We start from the raw sequence: 22,429 nt of genomic DNA, 5'->3' as shown, positions 1-22,429 counted from the left end.
GCTGAAACATGGTGGGATGAAACTCATGACTGGGCAGTTAATTTAGGGGGTTATTCCCTTTTTTGGAAGGATCGGGCAAATAGAAGAGGAGGTGGGGTATGCTTATATGTTAAACCGGATCTAAAACCTATTATAAGGGAAGATGTTCATGAAGGGAATGATGAAAATGTAGAGACCTTGTGGATAGAAATTAGCAGTGGAGGTAAAAGTATAAAGAAAATGTTTTTAGGGATATGCTATAAACCACCAAATATCTGTGAGATTGAGGAAGCTAAAATACTTTTTGCAAATAGGTCATGTTTGCATAATAGGTGATTTTAATTATCCAGACATAGACTGGGGCAACGAGATTAACATTGCAACAAAAGGAAACAGGTTTTTGCGGGTGCTTAAAGACAATTATATGACCCAAATTATCGAGGAACCAATACTGGATTTGGTAATATCAAACAATGTAGAAGCAAAAGCAAATATTCAAGTCCTGGAGCATTTGGGTAACAGTGATCTCATAACATGGTCTCATTTGAAATAAATTATCAAAAAACAGATTACTTGGGTTCAACAAAGACCATAAACTTTAGAAAGGCAGATTTTAATAAACTGAGGACTAATCTACAAGTAATACATTGGGATGATGTTTTTGCAGGGAAAAATGTAGAAGAAAATGGACAGTCTTTAAAACATTGTTAGAAAAGCAGACTCACCAGTGTACAGTATACCCTTGGGTAATAAGTATAAAAGAAATAAGTCAAAACCAATGTGGCTAAATAAACAGGTAGGAAGGAAATGGAAAAGAAGAGGCAGACGTTTAGATTCTTTAAGTCAGAAGGAACACAGACAAAAATTGCAAAAGGGCAATCAAATTAGCAAAAATGGATAATGAAAAAAGGATTGCAATAGAAAGTAATATCAACCCTAAAAAGTTATTTAAGTACCTTAATAACAAAAAAATTAGAAAAGAAAATATAGGACCCATTCAGTGTGAGATGGGCAGGCAGATTATTGCAGATAAGGGAAATGCAGAGGTATTAAACAAATTCTTTGCTTCTGTGTTTACCAGGGAAGAATCAATTTCAATTGTAGTGCCGCAGGAGGAAGCCACAACCTCCATATTAATGAACAATTGGTTAATTGAGGGAGAAGTTCATATGCAGCTTAAAAAATTAAAGTAAATAAGGCACCTGGCCCCGATGGCATACATCCGAGAGTTCTCAAGGAGTTAAGTTCAGTAATAGCCAAACCATTACTTTTAATATTCAAGGACTCAATTTCCACAGGCCCAGTACCACAAGATTGGCGTAAAGAAGACGGGGTGCCTATATTTAAAAAGGGAGCTAGATCACAACCGGGGAATTACAGACCTGTAAGCCTGACTTCAATAGTGGGGAAACTACTTTAAGGTTTAATACGGGATAATATTCAGGAATATCTAATGGAAAACAAAATTATTAGTAATTGTGAGCATGGATTTATGAAGGATAGATCATGCCAAACTAAACTTATTTGTTTCTTTGAGGAGGTAAGTAGGAATTTAGACCAGGGTAATGCAGTTGATGTGGTCTACTTAGATTTTGCAAAGGATTTTGATACGGTTCCACACAAGAGGTTGGTGTACAAAATAAAGCAAATTGGACTCAGTAAAAATATATGCACATGAATTGAAAACTGGTTGAAGGACAGACAACAGAGGGTTATCATAAATGGAACTTTATCAGGTTGGGCTAAGGTTGTGAGTGGAGTACCTCAAGGATCGGTACTGGGATCACTGCTTTTTAACTTGTTTATAAATGACCTTGAGGTTGGCATCGAGAGCAAAGTCTCCATCTTTGCTGATGATACTAAATTGTGTAAGGTAGTAGAATCAGAGCAGGATGTAATTTCTCTCCAGAAGGACTTGGAGAGCCTGGAAACTTGGGCAGGTAAATGACAGATGAGAAATAACGATACAGTACAGCGATTCAGCAATAGCGACACAGTGACACAGCGATACAGTGATACTGATTTACAAAGTTTCCATGAGTTTAACACAGATGTAAAAAAAAGAGAGAGCCATCTTCAGCAGTAATGTAGAGAAATATGAAAAGATGTGAGCATCGTTATGTTATCTACTTCTGGGAGTATTGCATATTGCAGTGTATATAATGTGTGTAGTGTAGGTAGTATTTAACTTGGTGTGTTCTAGATATATATATCTATATATATATATATATATGTAAAAATGGATTTGAAGCAAAAGGTGGCACTGTGTGCTCATTTGCATGTTATTTCCAGAATCCTTTGCTGCAGTTGAAGCGCTGTGTGCTGAGCGATAATGGTGAAAGGCAGGATGGCAGACCTGTCTAAGACATGCAAATGAGCACACAGTAATATTTCCATTTGATATATTTCCATTTGAGAGATATATATATTATTATATATATATATATATATAATACCAGTGCTCTGATTATAAAAAATTGATGCAATAAAAATGAACAATGTAAATGTATCAGTAATTATATAGGATATAACAATACACAGTTACAAGTCCAGTCCAGGAGTACAAGGGAAAGTGTTTGCAGTCCAAACACACAATTCCTGTGCTGTAAAGCCAGAAAAGCAGGGATGGGGGCTGCTGTATCCGGGAAGAATCACTTCCCAAGGAGAATCTGTATAGAAAAAAGGGAGGAAACAGCGCACAACCCTAGTGCATTACCAAAAACATAGAATTTATTAAAGAATAGAGGGAAGACAATGCCCACTTACAAAATGAATACGGTTTAAAATCGTTGAAAGGTTTCTTTGTACCAGTACCACTGTGGTTAAGCACAGTCAGCTGTGGGAAGCTCCAGATCGTAAGGCGGTGTGGTGAGTGAAAGTCCGAATGCCTCCTGCTGATAGAACTGCCGCTATGGGCTATGAGAGTCCTCAGACCCCAACACCAACAATGGCAGTACCAGATGTAAACCAGCAGTATAGGTGCAACACAGCTCGGTACAGGTACACACTCAATCCACGTTGTTTGGAGGAGATCCCGATCGGCACACACAAGTCACGTGTCAAAAAGCAGCGTAATGACATCACACCCTACGCGTTTCATCAGCGTCAGCTGACTTCATCAGGGATGGCGGTAAGGTACGGCATTGTTTATTTATAGACATTGCTGAAAATAATTTATTGGTCAGCAGTGGAATACAACATAACAAAATAATTAGAATGATTAGAACACTCTATAATGATTTTGGATAGAAAAAGATGCAAATGTATTAAAATTTATGTTAAAAAAACAACCTTTATATAACTCTAAACATATTAATATCGATTAGATGCATATTATGACCACAAAACTACAGGACACAGTTAATGTTTGAAATGGAGCTGAATACTCCACACCCAAAACTTCATATTAAACAACAAATCAATATTTGGCATATCTATGATAAAAAACTAAAATAGTTAAAATGACAAGTTTAAAACTTCCATTGAGGTAAAAGGTTAAAAGATAAACAAAATGTAGATCAGTGTGATTGACATTGAGAGATACCTGATAGAACTATGAAAAGGAAATAGTAAAGAAAACAATAAAAAAGAAAAAAAGAAGGCAAGGTAAAAAAGTGAAATAAAAGGAGTAAAAAAAAAACCACACAACAAAATATATATAAAAAAATAATGAATGAAAAAATAAGGAAATGAGAAATAAAACTGAAACTAAAACTAAAACAAAAAATGGACAGTCAAATAAATGAGCTAAGGAACCAGATGGGGGATGTACCAGATGTAGGCCTACACTATAGTGCTAATATCTACATTCTCATTGAGACCAAATGGTACAAGACAGTTGAATTTAAAAATCCAGTAACTTTCTTTCCTTGAAAGAAGTTTAAACCATTCCCCAGCGAGAACGGAGGGTGGTGTGACCTCCAGTCCCATCATTTTTAAACCATCTGGCTTTTTGTTATGCCACACGGAATTCATTCCCCACCCGGAACCACACACGCTTGTGGTGTGTTGTCTGAGGAAACTTCCACCAAGGACTGACGTCGCAAGTTCCTGCTGGTACAGAGACTCATGGCGGGCAGCTCGGACGATAGAGGAGACAACAGCGGAGATACAGTCACTGATCGGAGCTTGAGTATTTACTCATAACACGCCTTTTACATACATTTGTTTGTGAGTGAAAATTTGTGCATCTCGGATTATTAAATGTATCTTTTTAACGTTATTGCACCAGGATCGGGCGCTTTTCTTTTATATACACATGCAGTGTGATTGTGACAAATCTAATACAGAGTGCTTTTCCTGGTAATGTACAGGTTAATAAAAGCTTCAATCAGACTTAGAACTTTTGCAACTTATATTGACAGATTTATTATAAATCATTCTTCCTGGCAATGCACAGTATATTAAGAATCTATTTTAGTGTTAGGGACCCTTGAAACGTGGTCTGCCGTGAAGTTTGGCTCAAGGGCTTACAACAATTTGGCCAAAATGTTAAACTAAAAGACCATTTTATTTATTAGTTATTTATACATGTATATTTAGGCACTGTACCGTATATAAGTTTTTCTGGATGTGCACTGAGCTTTGTCTGTGTTTTATGTTATGTCTCTGGTTTTAAATATATATATATATATATATATATATATATATATATATATATATTTATATATATATATATATATACATACACACACACACACACACACACACACACACACACACACACACACACACACACACACACGTGAATATTTTACCATTCACTGGTATTTTCTGATATACTGTATAGTGCTGAAGATATTGTATATTCCTGTTGTAATATAATTGTATATGACATGGGAGTTACAGTTGGTAATATCCATGCAATCTATACTTCTGTGATTATTATGTTATACAATCTCATAGGTAATGTGACCCTATTTATAGTGACGCTCACTGAGACTCAGCTGAACAATGCCTCTTTTGTGCACTTTCCCCCTGATAAAAGTCCCCGTCACAATGCATGCCAAGAGAACATTAAAATATTTCCTTACTTTCCCAAATTTCCCTGAAAGGAGCTTTTTTTAAAGGGTTTGCAGGTTTGCCGTACATATGGCTGTATTCCTATTCCCTATATTATAATTTGTAGCCTTGCATGATTAGAAGATATAATCCATTGAATATTGTGATAACACAAGTCTTTTTTTTCCCTCAGCCAAAAATGGTAGCAAGAAGACCGAGAAAAACAAGAAAAGTTCTGAGAAGTTTGTTTTTGGAACCAGTGAAGAAACGATTTTCCAAGACGTCCAAGAAAGTTCGTGAGAATCTGTCTGTTCTGCTTTTGTTGCATGTATTGTCACTGCATTACGGGGGGTCGGGGGGGGGGGGGTGGGTGGAGGGGGAGTGCTGAATTTGCTTTTCTTGTCCACAGCTGCAAAACTGTGCAACACAGGTGCAAAAAACCCTTCACTTCTTATGTATTGGAGGAAAATTCCATTCTCTCCAAAGCATTAAATAAGTTATGGTGGGTAAAAAAAAAGTGACACAAACCCTCCTCCCTACAGTAAATAAAAATACCACTTGTGGGTACTGCCACGGGAGACCAGGACAATTACACCAGGGATCAATACAATAGACAGAACTGCAGAGTTGAACAAAAGTGAATTTATTGGATAAGAGATTCCTTCAGTACATAAAACACACACACAAACTCACCCAACTGGGGGAATAACCTAGAGCCCTATGTCTGGGGACCTTCGTCTAGAAGTTTACCCCAATACGCGTTCCAAAATTGCTCCGCTGTCCTCGATAGTCAGCAGTTTTAAATTCCCGCCGTCGCTTCCCTCCAAACCCCTCCGCAAGTCTCTGGAACACCCTAGCATGACTTTGGATATTTAAAGGGTCCACTTCGGCTCTGCGAGTACTCTGCAGGAAGTCTCTGAAACCAAAGCCGGGTTCCTACTGATATATCCCACCAGCATGGAGGACGGCGGCTCGAATAATCCCAGAGCAGATTGTCTTCGAACTCCAATTAGCAAGTGAGAGCTCGCCTGCGTTTGACCAATCTGGAGCGAGGGGAGGTTATCGGACTTCCAGCACAGCCCACAGGGGCGGGCTTAAGTCAAGCAGGGCATTTGAACAGACCAATGTGAATCATGCCTACGGGGCACAGTTCCTGCAACGGTTCCCGTTGTCCTCCCAACACCAAACCAAGGGATAGGTGAGTCAGTGTGTGGGCCGAACAATGGTTCACCCATGGGAAGCCACTTCCCCCACACCTGAGTCCACAGCCCTGCCTCGCTCGACAATGTCCGAAGCCACTCACTTTATCTCGTCCAGAATCTCTTTTGTGTTGAGGCTGGATACCCATCTTCCACACAAAAAACGCACATTTAAACCGTTAGCCTCTGGTTCCCAAAGTGTTGGAACCAGGCTACAGAATATAATATCAGCCAAATGTGGGCACAGTACACAGATACCGAATTGGTACAATAAACATACATAAATAAATGCATTATATTATTGACAGGTAGGGGTAACGGCAAGCCTAACCTTTATTTAAGAGCAGCCATATCTACCCCTAGCATCACAGGTGCATTTGCATGTCTCAGAGAGGTCTGCAACCCTGTCTTTCCCCATTATCGCGGCTGCAGACCTGTCTGAGACATGCAAATGCACCCACAAGTGGTATTTGTATTTACTATTCTCCCCAAAAGGAAGTCTTCTTTCTTTAAACTAAATCTGGTACAGTTTTGTGCCGTTTTGCAGCCAGGGGACTTTACTAAGTAACGCATTAATATTTTAGTTTATAGTCTGTGTTCTGTGGAGGTCCAAGGTACTGGGGTTCAATGAGGAAAATGTAGTAATGGCAAATATTTAACTGTTGAAGAAACCATCATTTTTTAACCTCATTCATAATTCAGAAAGGCTGTTGAATATTTTACTGTAACATTATCTTCCATACCAGTGGTTTCTCAACCTCAAGAACTGCAGAAGCTTTAAAAATGTGTTGCAATTTCACAGAATCCCAGCCAGCTTACCCTATCTACGTAGAAATACAATGGTTGTGTAGGGTTTATATATTTTTAAGAAACCAAACTCCTGTTATATTATGTACGATTCATAGCATAATAGCATAACACATATTCCCCTGCAGATCCGAGCATTCCATGGAACAGGGCATCAGACACCTTTAATGTGATTACTGTTGGTGGTGAGTGAGTGAGATGGTCTACGAATGAGTGACACTCACTGCAAATGAGGAAGACTTTATATACTATGCCCCACACTTCTGAAGCTATCAGAGTCTTCACTAATTCCAACATATACTGTACTTCGAGGTGCTGGGAGATTTTGTATTCATGGGGAATGGTTACAGTTCCATTCCTTAGAAGGAGTGACGATTAATGACTGTCACATCCTTAATCTCCCACATACCCACGACTCCATTATCACATCCACAGACTGGTTCATAAATATACTGTATCTTCTGGCTCTGGCAGTATAACTTATTCCAGAACAAAAAAATACTGGGGTTGAAGCCCCAATTAACCAATGCTACAGAGCTTTTAACCCACTGTTTTAAATGTTATAAAAATCTTTCTGCTTGGGAGACCAGGTCACGTGATGTGGTGAATGCATGCTCGAGGCTATGTATATTAACCCCTAAATGGCAACCGGTCTAGCAGTGGCATAGAGAGTTGTAAGGGGGAGTCTTGAAACCCCTCCAGACCTCTCTGTCAGCCTAAGCTATAAAGACCCTGAATGCCTGGGGCAGCTCTCATACAGCAGCAATAGTACTCACGTATTTGCACGATACACCTGGCTCTGTGTGCTCCTTTGCTGTTTTGAAAAGTAGAACAGGCACCTATACCGACGGGGACAGGCAGACCAGCGGGCACCACGATGCAGGAAGAAAGTTTCTGAGGCCGGACTGTGCTGCATACAAAAACCTTTATTGAAAAATGGTTAAAAAGAGGAGGGGAGGAATACCCCTGCACCTCTAACGCGTTTCACCCTGCAATTGGGCTATCTTTCACACACCAGAAGTATATCATGAGCCACGAAATACAAGAGTAAAGTTTGAAGTGTTTGAGGATCACACAAAGGGCCATGTTAGCGTTGCTATGTAAAGACACTTTGAAGGAGCAATCCAAGCGGTTTGTTTCTTCATTTTTAATACCGGGTTGAAGCAGGAGCGAAACCTAATTAATTGCAGCTCAGGGGACCCCCTGCTTCTGGAGATACTTGCCTCCGAAGGGGGTTCCGGTATCTGCAGTTTTCAGCTTCTTCTTTACATGGGCCAATATGAAGCCGACAAATAGAAATTGATCACTCCTAGCTCCAAGATCTGCCTGAAAAATTAACTTGAGCTCTTAAAGTCCCGTATTATATTGCCAATGCAATATATAATGTGATATGGTCTGGGTATATCCAACAGTTAAACATGCAGGTATTATAGTGTCCGGCACCAACACAATGGTAGTTTGATAGAGGTAAGGACTGACAGAGTAAACAACGGGGTATAAATGGACAACTGGTGGGGGTATATGCACGACAGAGGAAAGATGAATTACCTCTGAAGCCCCCGAACCACATAGAAGTCCTACCTCCGTCTCGCTTTAGTCCCGGTTGAACATAATGCAGCTAAGATTTGCACACCGTCACCTCTGGAAATTATTCATAAACTCCCAGTGTACCGGAGCCTCCGTAGTAGTTGCTTCATGGCCAAGCGTGCTGCTGCTGAAGATCCAGACACCGTCACCTCTGGAACCGGATGGTGTGTAACAAGTACCGGAACCGGCAAAAAGTGCTGAAGCGTCACTCCATTCGAAAAAGTTGCACGATAGATAACTGTAGATTGGTGCTTTTTTACTGGGCAGTTGTCCAACCAATCAGCGTACCGGGTTATACAAAATTAAAAAAGATTTATTGGGAGTCTCCTTGAGAAAGCGCTGCTGAGCGTGAAATGCGTGGGAGGAGCGTTTTCCCTGTTCTGTCCCTAGTATGTTTTTTGTTTTTTAATATGTAGCCCAATAAATCTTTTTTATTTTTGTTTAACCCGGTGAGCTGTTTGGTGCTTTTTTACTGGCCAGTTGTCCAACCAATCTACAATATGAAGCCAAACCTGATGACGTCACAGCTGGAAGCTTTGAAAAGCAGCCATATAGCCATATATATACCATAGAGCAGCTGCTAGCACCCCCTATGGAAGTAAGTGCCTCCGGAAGCAGGGGGTCTACAAAGCTGAAATTAACGGGGTTCAGCTCCGGGGGCCCCTTGCTTCAATCCTGTATTTAAAAATAAATAAAATAAACGGCTTGGATTGCCTACTTGAGGCTGCGGAAGACAACTTAAAGCTCATTCACGATAGCACAGCTTAGCAAATATGAGCAGACGATGCAGATACCTATCGGAACCAAAGTGAAATAGCGGCAAAGATATGTTAGGTCGCTTAACCCATTCAATACTGTTGCGGGCCTCTCTGAGAAGCAATAAGGATGCCATCACTGTCTCATACTACAGGCCAATCTCCCTTCTCCCAATTCTATCCAAAGTCATGGAAAAATGTGTCCACTCCCAATTAAGCGATTACTATACCAAGACAAATTTCCCTAGCCAATTCCAATCTGGATTTCGCCCCAAACACTCCACCGTAACTACCCTGCTAAAAGTTTGCAATGAAATCCAGTGTGGAATGGATCGGGGACAACTCACTGGTGCAGTATACCTAGATTTTGCAAAGGCTTTTGACACAGTTGATCATGCTATCCTGCTTAACAAACTCCAGAGCTCTGGAATAGGGAAGCATGCTTTAAACTGGTTTCAGTTCGACCTATCAGGTAGATCCCAACATGTGTCCATCTCAGGCTCTAACTCCAACCCCCTGGATATCACCTGTGGTGTCCCGCAAGGCTCTGTTCTGGGGCCCCTACTCTTCTCAGTGTTCATTAATGATTTTCCCACAGCTTGTAAGGAAGCCTCAATACACATGTATGCAGATGACACAATCCTATATGCACACAGCCATAGCCTCTCTGACCTTCAACACATACTTCAGTCTGACTTTTTGAGACTTGAAAACTGGATTTCCCAAAACAAACTGTTTTTAAACACTGACAAGACTGTAACAATGGTATTTGGGACCAAGACTAAATTTTTAAAGCTGCCAGCGACTGAGCTCCAGATTAGAACCAACGCTAACACCACCCTAACCCCTGTCACTAGTTTTAAATACCTGGGCATATGGTTTGACTCCCACTTAACATTCGGAATGCACATTGATACCCTGACAACCAAGACCTATGCCAAACTAGGGGTACTTTACAGGAACAAATCCTCCCTAAGTCTCCTGGTCAGAAAGCGTACCGCACAGCAGATGCTAATGTCAATTATTGACTATGGAGACATAGTATATGGCTCGGCACCTCAAACCCACCTTAGCAAACTTGACACCCTCTACAATTCAAATTTGTCGTTTTGTTCTCCAATGCAACTACAACACACATCCCTGCGAAATGCTCAAAGAACTAGATTGGCCATCACTATAGTCTAGGCGCAAAGTTCACCTTTACTGTCTTGCCTTTAAATTCTTTATGGGCAAGCTACCCAGCTACCTGAACAAGCTCCTCACCCCTACCACATGCAGCACTTATCACCTGAGATCAGACTCCAAAAGACTATTCATTGTCCCAAGGCTCAACAAAGTATCCGGCCGTTCCTTCTTCTCTTACCGGGCACCCCAAAACTGGAACAACCTACCAGAGACTCTCACATCCACCACCAGTCTAAGTTCTTTCAAATCTAAGGCTGTCTCACATTTGAATCTGGTCTGTAACTGTTTCATTCGCCCATAATATATATTTTCTTTAGCTGTGCATATAATGAATACCCTGTTCATTTATGTAACTGTATTTGTAACCATGTATTATTTGTCTTAACTCTGTGCCCAGGACATACTTGAAAATGAGAGGTAACTCTCAATGTATTACTTCCTGGTAAAATATTTTATAAATAAATAAATAAATCAGTAGCCATACAGTGGAATAGCCAAACAGACAATAGTGAAGAGACTGACATATCCTTTCACTGCTGTTGCAGGCCCCACTGGCAACAAAGGGGTTAAGTAAGAGCAGTTGCTGTTTGCACATGATTTAGTGCACTTAGCTATTGCCGTGAGATAAGAGCAATGACTCTGTAGGTGGCATTTTTAGTGAATCTGCAAAAATGCCTGGAATGCCCCAACTGTCTCGGTATGAAATATGCTTGTTATTGGGGCAAACTACTTGTACTGATTAATTGCTGCATGCAACATTCTGGGTCCAACAGGCTGTCCCCCTCTTGGACTGGAGACCTTAAAAGTTACTGACTTCCATCTCCACGCATCAACCGTGAAACGCTACGGCCTAGGAGCGCACCGCGGCCGTCTCAACATTCAGGTAACCTATCAGTATATAGCACAGGGGCGGCCAACTCCAGTCCTCAACGGCCACCAACAGGTCACATTTTAAGGATATCTCTGCACCAGCACTGGGTGCTCAGTTGAATGCGCCTCCTGTGCTGAAGAGCCACCTGTACAGTCATTGACTGAGCCACTGATTGAGCCACCTGGGCTGAAGCAAGGATATCCTTAAAACCTGACCTGTTTGTGGCCCTTGAGGACTGGAGTTGGCCACTCCTAATATAGTACATCTTCCAGCATACACTCTGTGGTCTGATCATTACAGTGGGAGAGCACTTGTCGCTTGTTAACACATTCCATGTGTGGCTATTCCGCCTTACTGAATACATTCCTGCATCTTCTATCTATCTATGTCTATTGTATGTCTGCATTCCAAGTGCCAAAACCAAGAACAGGTACCATACTTTGTCACAGTCTTTGGCAATGTAACACAATAATACTAACTGTTAATATAATAAAGAAGTTACTAATATCTTTCAGGTGTACATATGTATTTTGTAAAAGGTATATACAGTATGTCGCAGACTACAGTAAACAAGACATATACAGTAATACAGGGTAATATGATACAACACAGGCATGATTGCTGAGTCCCTGTCTGTAAGAGATTATTATCGTAGGTTTTGGACCTTACAAACACAGGAGGAATAAATAGAAGTGCGTTGTGTTTTATTAATACTTTCAGATACACCTGCTACACGCTGTGCTACACACACACACACTTTACTGCACAGTTATTTACACAGTCGACACTTATGTAGCAGGTCTGAGGTCTGACGTGTCTGTATCTGTCAGGCGGGAGTGAACGAGAACGACTTGTACGACGGAGCGTGGTGTGCTGGGAGAAGTGATATTCACCAGTGGTTAGAGGTGGATGCTCGGAGACTGACCAAGTTCACCGGAATCATCACCCAAGGCAGAAATTCCCTCTGGCTGTGAGTATGTCGCTCTCAAACCGGCATGAACTTCAATATACCTTTATGTGTTTCAAATCCCGATGTCCGTCCCCTGTGACCTTGGGCAAATCACTTTATCTCCCTGTGCTTCAGCCACCACCAAATTGTAAGCTCTTTGGGGCAGGGACCGTGCCTATAAAAAATTCCAAGTACAGCACTGCGTACACTGCCAGTGGCATACAAGAAAAAAAACATTCTAATTATTATGTGACATATAACTGAATATACACCCAACAGAGTTCCCAAGGTTGGGTGCATTCCACATGACGAAGATTTTGGGCACGCTTGCTAGTCAATGACAGAGGGCATCGTGTGAGAGACCGAAATACACGGAAAGCAAGAGTAACACAAAACAAAATGAAGAGAGAGTGTGGAGGAGATACTGAAGGGGAAAGGCAAGGAAGAGAGTAATACTGGAGGAGAAGCGAGAGGAGGGTGAACAGGAGATAATCAGAGAGGAAACATAGATGAGAAGGAAAGCAGGGAGAAGGAAATGGTGCAGGTAGAGAAGAGTCAGGAAGAGGGAGAAGCAGAATGAATGAAGAAGGGATGTGGGAAAAAAGATAAACGAAGACAGACAGGAATAGAAGAAAATAAGAGTCAGAAAAAGGAGGAATAGAACAAGAGGAAGAGACGACGAGAAAGGGAAGGTTGGGTTTGAGGTTGGCTAGCAGGTTTGAGACTAGACTAGGTAATCACCACTGTCTTTTTTTACCCACCATAACCTAAATGACAGTCGTGATTACCTAGTCTAGTCTCAAACCTGCTAGCCATTAAGACCAGCCTCACACTGATGATACCCATCAAGGTTGAGACATGTATGTGAGTGGGTCTAATGGCTTTGCATCTCATCCCAGCCTCTGTCTAAAAGCTGTGTTTAAAACAGCATGCATTGGCTTGAGGATTGGCTTGTGTAATACGAGCTTGAGACAAAAGGTGGCACTGAGTGCTCATTTGCATGTCATTTCCCAGAATCCCTTGCTGCAGTGGAAGCGCTATATGCTGGGTGACAATGGGGAAAGACAGGGTTGCAGACCTGTCTAAGACATGCAAATGAGCATACAGTAATATTTACAGTTGATGTATGTATGTATGTATCTATGTATGTATCTATGTTTGTATATCTTTATTTGTATAGCACCATCCGTGCGCACAGCGCTTCACAGCTGTAATACACGTCACATAATAAAAGACCTAATAGGCATCAGCGCTTCATATATAAAAGTAGACATTAGGAAAAGGAGTCCCTGCCCTGAAGAGCTTACAATCTAAGTGGGAGAACTTACAGAGACCATAGAAGCGTATTAGGGTAAGTGCGTTTGCAAGGGGTCAATGCATATGAGTTGTATAGTATCAGACAAGGGAGCTACCCATGTCCTTTATTAAAGGGGTGTGTTTTAAGAGGAATGGGTCGTTTGGCCGTGGCCAAATTGCCATCGGCATGTCGTCTTGCTGGCGGTTACCTTGCCACCATCTTTACAATGTCCTCGCTTCATGCGGCCGTCGCAGTCACCATCTTTAAATGTCCTACTTGCACGGGAGCCATGTTTAAAAATGTCCTCTCCAGGCACAGGGCACCTTGCGAGGCTGCTGCTCCGACAGCATTTGTGAGCGCGCCCGTATATACGCCCAGTAAGACACACAGGGCGGCCACCAACAGCCAGGACACATTTTTAAATTTATTGTCGGGATAAAAAAAAAATGTGTCTTGGCTGCTGGCGACCGCCCCGAGTATCTTGCTGAGCGCACACACGGGCGTGCTCACAAATGCCGTCAGAGTGGCGGCCGTGCGAGGTGCCCTGCGGCTGGAGAGGATATTTAGACATGGTGGCCATGCAAGTCGGACATTTAAGGATGGAAGCCAGTGAGGTGACCAGTGGCAAAACCACCTGCGGTGAGTCGTCAAGGCGCCAGTGATTATTTAGTCGTGGTCAAACGTCCTAGACCGTGTTTTAAGATGGGCCTTAAAGGTGAAGAGAGAGGGTGCTAGTCGGATATTGAGGGGAAGGGCATTCCAGAGGTGTGGGGCAGTGAGGGAGAAGGTTTTAAGGCAGGAGAGGGCTTTAGATGCAAAAGGAGTAGACAGAAGACATCCTTGAGCAGAATGCAAGAGTCGGGTGGCATATAATGAGAAATTAGGGCTGTGATGTGAGGAGGGGCAGAGGAGTGTAAAGCCTTAAAAGTGAGGAGGAATATTTTGTAAGGAATATGTAATTCGATAGGAAGCCAGGAGAGGGATTTCAGCAGGAGAGACACTGAGACAGATTTAGGAAAGAGTAGAGTGATTCTAGCAGCAACGTTTAGGATAGATTGTAAGGGAGGCCGGTGAGAGGCAGGAAAGCCGGACAGCAGGAGGTTATAATAGTCAAGCCGGGAGAGAATGAGGGCCTGTGTTAGAGTTTTAGCAGTAGAGTGACAGAGGAAAGGGTGTGTTTTTGCAATGTTACAGAGGGAAATCCGCCAGGTTTTAGCTACATTGAGAATGTGAGGGAGGAGTCAAATGTAACACCTAGCCAGTGTGCTTTGAGAACAAGAACTATAGAGACACAAAAAACAAAGAGGGATAGAGGTGCCCACAAGTTGAGAAGAGAAACAAGGAAACAAGCAAAATAGAAAGAAGGGGAAAGAGCAAAATGTAAGGAGGGGATGAAAGGAGTGAGAAAGAAAAGACAAGAGATATAGTAAGATACAGGTATGAAACATCTTGAAAATTAAATGTCAAATCCTGCATGCAACAACTTCCTGTTCCCATGGATTACTGGGCTAGTTACATGTTTGGCCCGATTATAAGGCAATGTTATTTTTAAATAAAGTTAAATTGAAAGGTACATACGTGCCTTATAATGGGGCTCCGCCCACTTTGCGAGCCAATCAGCAGTCGGCTGTATGAGGTAGGAGGGTAAAACGGAGGAAGCTCCACCTTGGGAGCCTGAAGCAGCCATGTTGCCTGTGGCAGGAAACGCAAACCGAGAGACACAGACACATAGGCAGACAGTGTGCGTGTGCGTAAAGTTTTTCTTTCCAACTACTACTGAAATTAGGGGCTCGCCTTATATTCAGGATCATACGGTAACATTATTATGTAATTATCCCATTTTCAGGATGAAGTAGTAACCTTTTCTCCCCCTCCTCACACTCCCCTATCAATAAAACATTTATCTGGCATAAGCTCCCCTGCGGCCAGGCAGCCTGTGCGCGTGTTTGAAGCGCCTGTCTGCGCATATCTCAGAGAGTCTCCTGTTCTGTAAAAATAGGTGGCATTTAAGTAGGATAACACCTACATATCCAACGTGGGATTTTGTGACTGACTTTCCACGTGACTGCACCGTTGCTCCAGAGAATAATTAGATCCGGATTATAATTAGACTAAAACACAAGATAATTAATTTGACCGACTCCCTCTTTCCTCAAAACGCACAAACACTGTCTTCCTTTTGTCCCTCTCTGCCTGTGCAGAAGTTTACACTGTGGTACGGGCCCACTGCTAAATCCCCAATTTACACATGATGTTGAAGTTCTTTCGCAACTTTTAATCCAGGACATTTGGGAAAAGATTGGTAAATGTTTCTAGTTAGAGTCACGCGGATCTAAAGTCTGTCCCCTCCTCAGTAATACATTCCTACTTAAACACTAAGATTAAGAGGACCACTTCAACGAAGTCGCGGGGTAATAAAATATATTCGGACCGCCCTTAGAAGCGTATGGTCTAGGCACGCAGGTTGGAAATTGTTGTAATAAAATCCTGTTTTCCTCTGATTTACTGTCTACTTCTTCATGCTCTGCTTCAGGGGCCGTAAATATTTTTTTTTTAAGTTTTATGCAGCTCAAACCTGGTATACTAATAATCTTTTACCCATGGGGATGAAAATTACGTCAGGGCACACACGATTTGATATATATCATTAACACATGTGCCTCAAGTAGAGCAGGGATACCCAACGCCAGTCCTCAACAGCCACCAATAGGTCAGGTTTTAAGGATATCCCTGCTTCAGCATAGGTGGCTTAAATAGTCCCTGCTTCAGCACAGGAGGCTCAATCAGTCTCTACTTCCGCACAAGTGGCCCAATCAGGGGCTCAAGTCTCCGACTGCACCCCTGATCGAGCCACCTGTGCAGAAGCAGGGATGTCCTAAAAACCTGACCTGTTGATGGCCCTTGAGGATAGGCGTTGGCCACCCTTGAAGTAGTCCCTCCCTTGCTTCTCCCTGTTTCACAGTCATTCCCCAGTTCTCTTCCTGATTTTAGGAAAGGTAAAGGTAAGCAAAACAGACACAAATTAGCCTCATCCATTGACACGAAGGACAAAAAACAAATCACACATATTGATCCCTTAACCCCTTTTCTCATTGCCATCATCTTCACAATGTGTTAACTTGTTCATGCATCTTTGTGTTAGATTAATGTCACCTAGTTTTAGATTAAAGCCTTCTCTGCCAGAAGTGCATAGAACGCATCGCCAGGGATGTCAGCCTCCCAAGACCAAAATCAGAGAGTACTGGGCGTTCTGGACCCAATATTGTTATTGTAATGGAAAAGTAAGTTATCAGTGTGATCTCATTGACCTGTATGGCTCTTATTTTGTAAAGTGTGATAAGCTCAGATGACGGAGGGTTGCCAGGTGTCCAAAATTGAACCGGACTGTCCTATATTTGGACACTGTCCAGTAAAAAATGAGAGGTAATACAGGACATGTATGTGTATACCGGTATTACCTCTCTGGACATGTATGTGTATACCGGTATTACCTCTCTGGACATGTATGTGTATACCGGTATTACCTCTCTGGACATGTATGTGTATACCGGTATTACCTCTCTGGACATGTATGTGTATACCGGGATTACCTCTCTGGACATGTATGTGTATACCGGTATTACCTCTCTGGACATGTATGTGTATACCGGGATTACCTCTCTGGACATGTATGTGTATACCGGTATTACCTCTCTGGACATGTATGTGTATACCGGTATTACCTCTCTGGACATGTATGTGTATACCGGGATTACCTCTCTGGACATGTATGTGTATACCGGTATTACCTCTCTGGACATGTATGTGTATACCGGGATTACCTCTCTGGACATGTATGTGTATACCGGGATTACCTCTCTGGACATGTATGTGTATACCAGTATTACCTCTCTGGACATGTATGTGTATACCGGGATTACCTCTCTGGACATGTATGTGTATACCGGGATTACCTCTCTGGACATGTATGTGTATACCAGTATTACCTCTCTGGACATGTATGTGTATACCGGGATTACCTCTCTGGACATGTATGTGTATACCGGGATTACCTCTCTGGACATGTATGTGTATACCGGGATTACCTCTCTGGACATGTATGTGTATACCGGGATTACCTCTCTGGACATGTATGTGTATACCGGGATTACCTCTCTGGACATGTATGTGTATACCGGTATTACCTCTCTGGACATGTATGTGTATACCGGGATTACCTCTCTGGACATGTATGTGTATACCGGGATTACCTCTCTGGACATGTATGTGTATACCGGGATTACCTCTCTGGACATGTATGTGTATACCGGGATTACCTCTCTGGACATGTATGTTTATACCGGGATTACCTCTCTGGACATGTATGTGTATACCGGGATTACCTCTCTGGACATGTATGTGTATACCGGTATTACCTCTCTGGACATAGTGACCTGACCAGCTTGGGGGTTGTGGGATCTCCCAGTGCAGGGAGAGAGCAGGGTTGTTGCCAGGGGGCTGGCCAGCTTCTTCCACCCTGATTGGCTTCTGCTGGGTAATGCAGCGAATTAGGAGGTGTCAGGTGTCCTCGGGGTGGGGCCAAAGAGAGGAGGAAACCGCATGGAGCGGTGAGAGAGGTGTGTGTGTCATGAGCGCATCGTATCTTTCACCATTGTGTCCAGTATTTTTGGAGAAGCCACTTGGCAACCCTAAGATAACGTGCTATCGTATAAAAGCCCCTCTTAATGGGGCTTTTTCTGCGGTAGCACGTCATCTACGCTTGTCACACCGTACAGAATAAGGGCCTATGAGTCCACTGATCAGTGAGACTAACTCCAAAAAATCAGACAGTCAAGATTGCCACTTCCTATTAAAGGCTAACCCGGAGATTTTATGCAATATTTTTTTTTACATGAATTAATATATATTTCACTTACCTGCGGCATCTCCCGGCATCTTCTCCTCCTGCAAGGTGCAGCCTGCATGGCTCTGCGACGTCAATTGGCGCGCGTTGCCGTGACAACGTGACATCACTGTGTCGCGCGGTGTCAAATTGCCATGACAACGGGGCACCGTATTGCACAGAGGCGGCACGTGACAGCCTGTTGTCATGGCAACTGGCGTCACGTGGCGCCGTGACATCACGCAGCATCCTGTTGTCATCAACGCGGTGCCATTTGACGTTGCGCAGCCATGTTGAAGGGATGTGCAGCGGAAGAAGATGCCGGGAGATTCCACCGCCGCCCAGTGATTTTCCAGGAAAACTCGTAGCCGAAGATACGTGGCTGAAACCCGTAGTCTCTGGGGTCAAACCTGGAGTGGTGGTAACCCTGACTGTTAACAGGTCTACATTACTCTGCATTGCATTGCCTGCCTGCCTAGCATTGAAGGGTTTTGTCCACTTCATTACCGGAAATGAAAGCCCCTTCCATCAGTAAAGGGATTTCCAGACAGTTGGGATATTAAAGCTTCCCCGGCCTGCTCAGCGTTGCTGCCTCTCTTGCAGTTCTGTGGTTTGCATTGCTCTGCTCCTGTAAGCTGAGCACAGAGCGTGGGCAGGAGGAGCAGATGTCCCCGGGGGGAGTTATCTGTCTCTCTCACTTGTTCTATTTACAAGATAGCGGCTGTTTCTGTACAACAGACTGGAGATGTGACACACAAATGAGAAAACAGACGCCTGCCGCTGGTCCTGTTCCTGTGATATTAGCAGCTACACTCACCGTGCAGAAGCTATGATGTAGTCTCTTGTACCATCCTTTGAGTATGAGACGAACACCTGGCAATGTTTTCTTTGCATGGTGGAATTCCAAAAAAGGTCCAGTGTTGCATTCACTGTACTGATTAAGGGGCGTCTGTGTTAACCCTCATATCACCCACGCAGTTCCTATCAATTATTACTGACATGTACTGTACGTTTGTTATCCCTCCCTGGACTGACATAGCTCTATTACAGGAGTTGCCAACTCCAGTCTTCAAGGACAACCAGCAGGCCAGGTTTTCAGGATATCTGTGCTTCAGCACAGATTGCTCAATCAGTGGCTCAGTCCAAGACTGAGCCACTGATTGAGCCACCTGTGCTGAAGCAGAGACTGATTGAGCCACCTGTGCTGAAGAAGGGATATCCTGAAAACCTGACCTTTGTGTGGCCCTTGAGGACTGGAGTTGGCCGCCCCTATTCTATTTCATCCCACAGTGCAGACACCCAGCCAGGTTTTATCCCATAACACAGCGATCCTGTATTGCTGTAATATGTTCTGTTTACGCAAATTGTTACAATTAACTTAACTGCCACCACACTGTGACAAGGGCTTTGTTTCTTTTCATAGGAGCGACTGGGTGACGTCGTATCGAGTGACAGTCAGCAATGACAGCCACAGCTGGGTCACTGCTAGGAATGAATTCGGGGATATGGTGAGAATATTGGTCATTGCTAACAAGGCCGGTGTAAATTGTATATATTTTGCAAAGAAAATGAATTCCATTAAAAGCAACTTGAGATTTTTCTTTTAATAAATCTGGTGCTGTTTTTTTGCAAGGGATTTGCCCCATTTTGCAGTTGGAAGACTTTAGTCCAGAAACCCCTGTGTATCAAGGCAAATCTGGTGCAATTTATGTGCAAAAAACTTTGTGTGTATCAAAGATTGAACCCGTAGAATGCTTTTCTTTGATACATATGTCGTAATCACTTTGCCCGATAACTGCATCACTTTTACCCATAGACTATTTGTGACAGTGGTATCTGTTACTTGCAGTATTGGTCATTGAAATGAATGCTCCAGATACTGTCCGATTACAGCCGTCACTCAATAGCAGCTTCCCAGAGATTCAGGCACGACTTTCGTTGGGCAACAGAGTTCTGTCTGCCAAAGCTTTCTCTGGGGTTATTACTTTTAAGTGCGAGAATTTTAAAACAATCCTTGTGCTACCATAAGGGCCTGCGATGCATTATCATCTCCAGTCCCCCCCACCCATGCCAACCAGCCAGCCAGGTTTTCAGGATATCCCAGCTTCAACAAAGGTGGCTCAATCAGATGCTGTCTTCCACTGAGTCTCTGATTGAGCCACTTGTGCTGAAGCTGGGATATTGAGGACTGGAGTTGAGCACCCCCTGCCTTAACTTTAAAGGGGAAATTTTCACTTGGCTCCTGCTAATTTCATACAAGTTGCTTGAGCAGCTGAGAGTCCGAGGGGTCACATCAAAGCCCTTGGTGGCCAATATTTGGCCTGTGTGGGCTGCCAGTTAAAGAGCCCAGCTGTAATATAAAGAGGTTCAGTGCTATGTGTGAGCAGTAATGCTGGTTGTTGCAGTACCAGTGTCTGGGTATGGGAATATAAATTGTGTGCTGCTGTGTGTCAATGGTTATTACAGGATTTGCCTTCGGGTACGGGCTGTGTCAGAGTAGTAATACTCGCACTTAAAGATTTTTCAGGGCAACAGTGAGAAGGAGATCCCTGTTCTAAATGACCTTCCCGAGCCTCTGATTGGGCGCTACATCCGGATCAACCCACGTTCCTGGTATGAAGAGGGGAGCATCTGTATGAGGGTGGAGATCCTCGGGTGCCCGTTGCCAGGTTTGTAGACATTTGATGGCCATGCATACACCTATTCCTATACATAGTGGTTCCTTCACGTACACCCGCACAGGGACGAAACCCACTGGTGTTATAGTGTTTACCTTCTTGTCCTCCATGGTTTAAACGTTATGTAATCCCACTGTCTTCTTATGGCTGGAGCAGAGGCAGGGTTGCCACCTTTTTTCAATTTAGCACTTACCTTCAGTGGCGCTGTCTCCCAGCATCCTTCAGAACTCCTCCCAGCATCTCCTCCTGCAATCTGTCAATATGGCTGCGCGGCGGCAAGTTGCCATGGCAACGGAATGCCTTATGGCGCTGAGACGTCACGTTGTCATAACAACGTGGTGCCGCGTGATGTCATATAGCGTCTCATTGTCATGGCAACGGGCATCACGTGATGCGGTGACGTCACGTGGCGTTCACTTTTACATGGCAACGTGGCGCCATTTGACGCCGCGTGAACATATTTACAGGAGTTGAAGGGGAGGACGCAGAGGATGCTGGGAGACACCACCGCCACCTACAGGTTTACTAGGTAAACCCGTAGCCCGGAGACACGTGGTCAAAACCCGTAGTGATGGCAACCTTGGGCGGGGGTCGGACTTCTCCTCCTTAGTGTGGCAGGTGCTATCTACTTACTGCACCCGGGAACAAAGGCCAGACAACTGTACACGGACACAGCGCTTTGATTAATAGAACACAGTTTATATGTATATGACCCCTGCTCACACTGTACTAACAATATGCATATACGTGACCCCCAACCTGAGGGAGCGTCACTCTTACAGTATACGACGGTCTAGGACATTTAGTCGTGGCCATTTCGCCGTGACCAAATGGCCTCCAGCTGCCACTGCTGCGAGCCCCTTCACCGCCGGCCGCCCCCTACCGTAAAACCATTTACCCTAAGCCCTTACCTTAAAACCCCCTACTCTAACCTCTAGAACCCATTAAATTAACCCCTAACTGCTAAAACCCTTAAATTAACCCCCTACCCTAACCAGTCATAAAACTTACCTTACAAGCGGCCGGCGGCGGGGATTCCAGCGGCGACTTCGCTGCGGCGGGGGATCAGTTTGCGTCGAAGCGGCGGCGACCATTTGGTTGTGGCGAAACAGTCGAGACCAAATGTCCCATTCCGGTATACAATACACATATATATCGCTGCGTGGCTGTGTGTAAGAGTCTCTCTCAATGTCCCCTGTGTTATGAGGGCCATATTTGTGGGTGCTGGCACTATGGTTG

General features: G+C 43.4%; 1 protein-coding gene across 2 annotated transcripts in view; it reads left to right on the top strand.

Annotated features, from left to right (window-relative positions):
* Positions 1-22,429, top strand: part of CPXM2 (carboxypeptidase X, M14 family member 2) — a 43,149-nt gene that overhangs the window by 5,744 nt on the left and 14,976 nt on the right. For both annotated transcript variants that reach the window (XM_075612155.1, XM_075612156.1), the window contains exons 3-7: positions 5,174-5,272; positions 11,287-11,396; positions 12,215-12,354; positions 19,936-20,020; positions 21,031-21,181. In XM_075612155.1, coding sequence (XP_075468270.1) covers positions 5,174-5,272; positions 11,287-11,396; positions 12,215-12,354; positions 19,936-20,020; positions 21,031-21,181 — 585 coding nt within the window. The remainder of the gene's footprint in view (positions 1-5,173; positions 5,273-11,286; positions 11,397-12,214; positions 12,355-19,935; positions 20,021-21,030; positions 21,182-22,429) is intronic.

Source organism: Ascaphus truei, chromosome 8, assembly GCF_040206685.1.
Source record: "Ascaphus truei isolate aAscTru1 chromosome 8, aAscTru1.hap1, whole genome shotgun sequence".
Lineage (NCBI taxonomy): Eukaryota > Metazoa > Chordata > Amphibia > Anura > Ascaphidae > Ascaphus > Ascaphus truei.
Note: the sequence above shows the minus strand (reverse complement) of the source record. Positions and strands in the feature narration are given on the sequence as shown.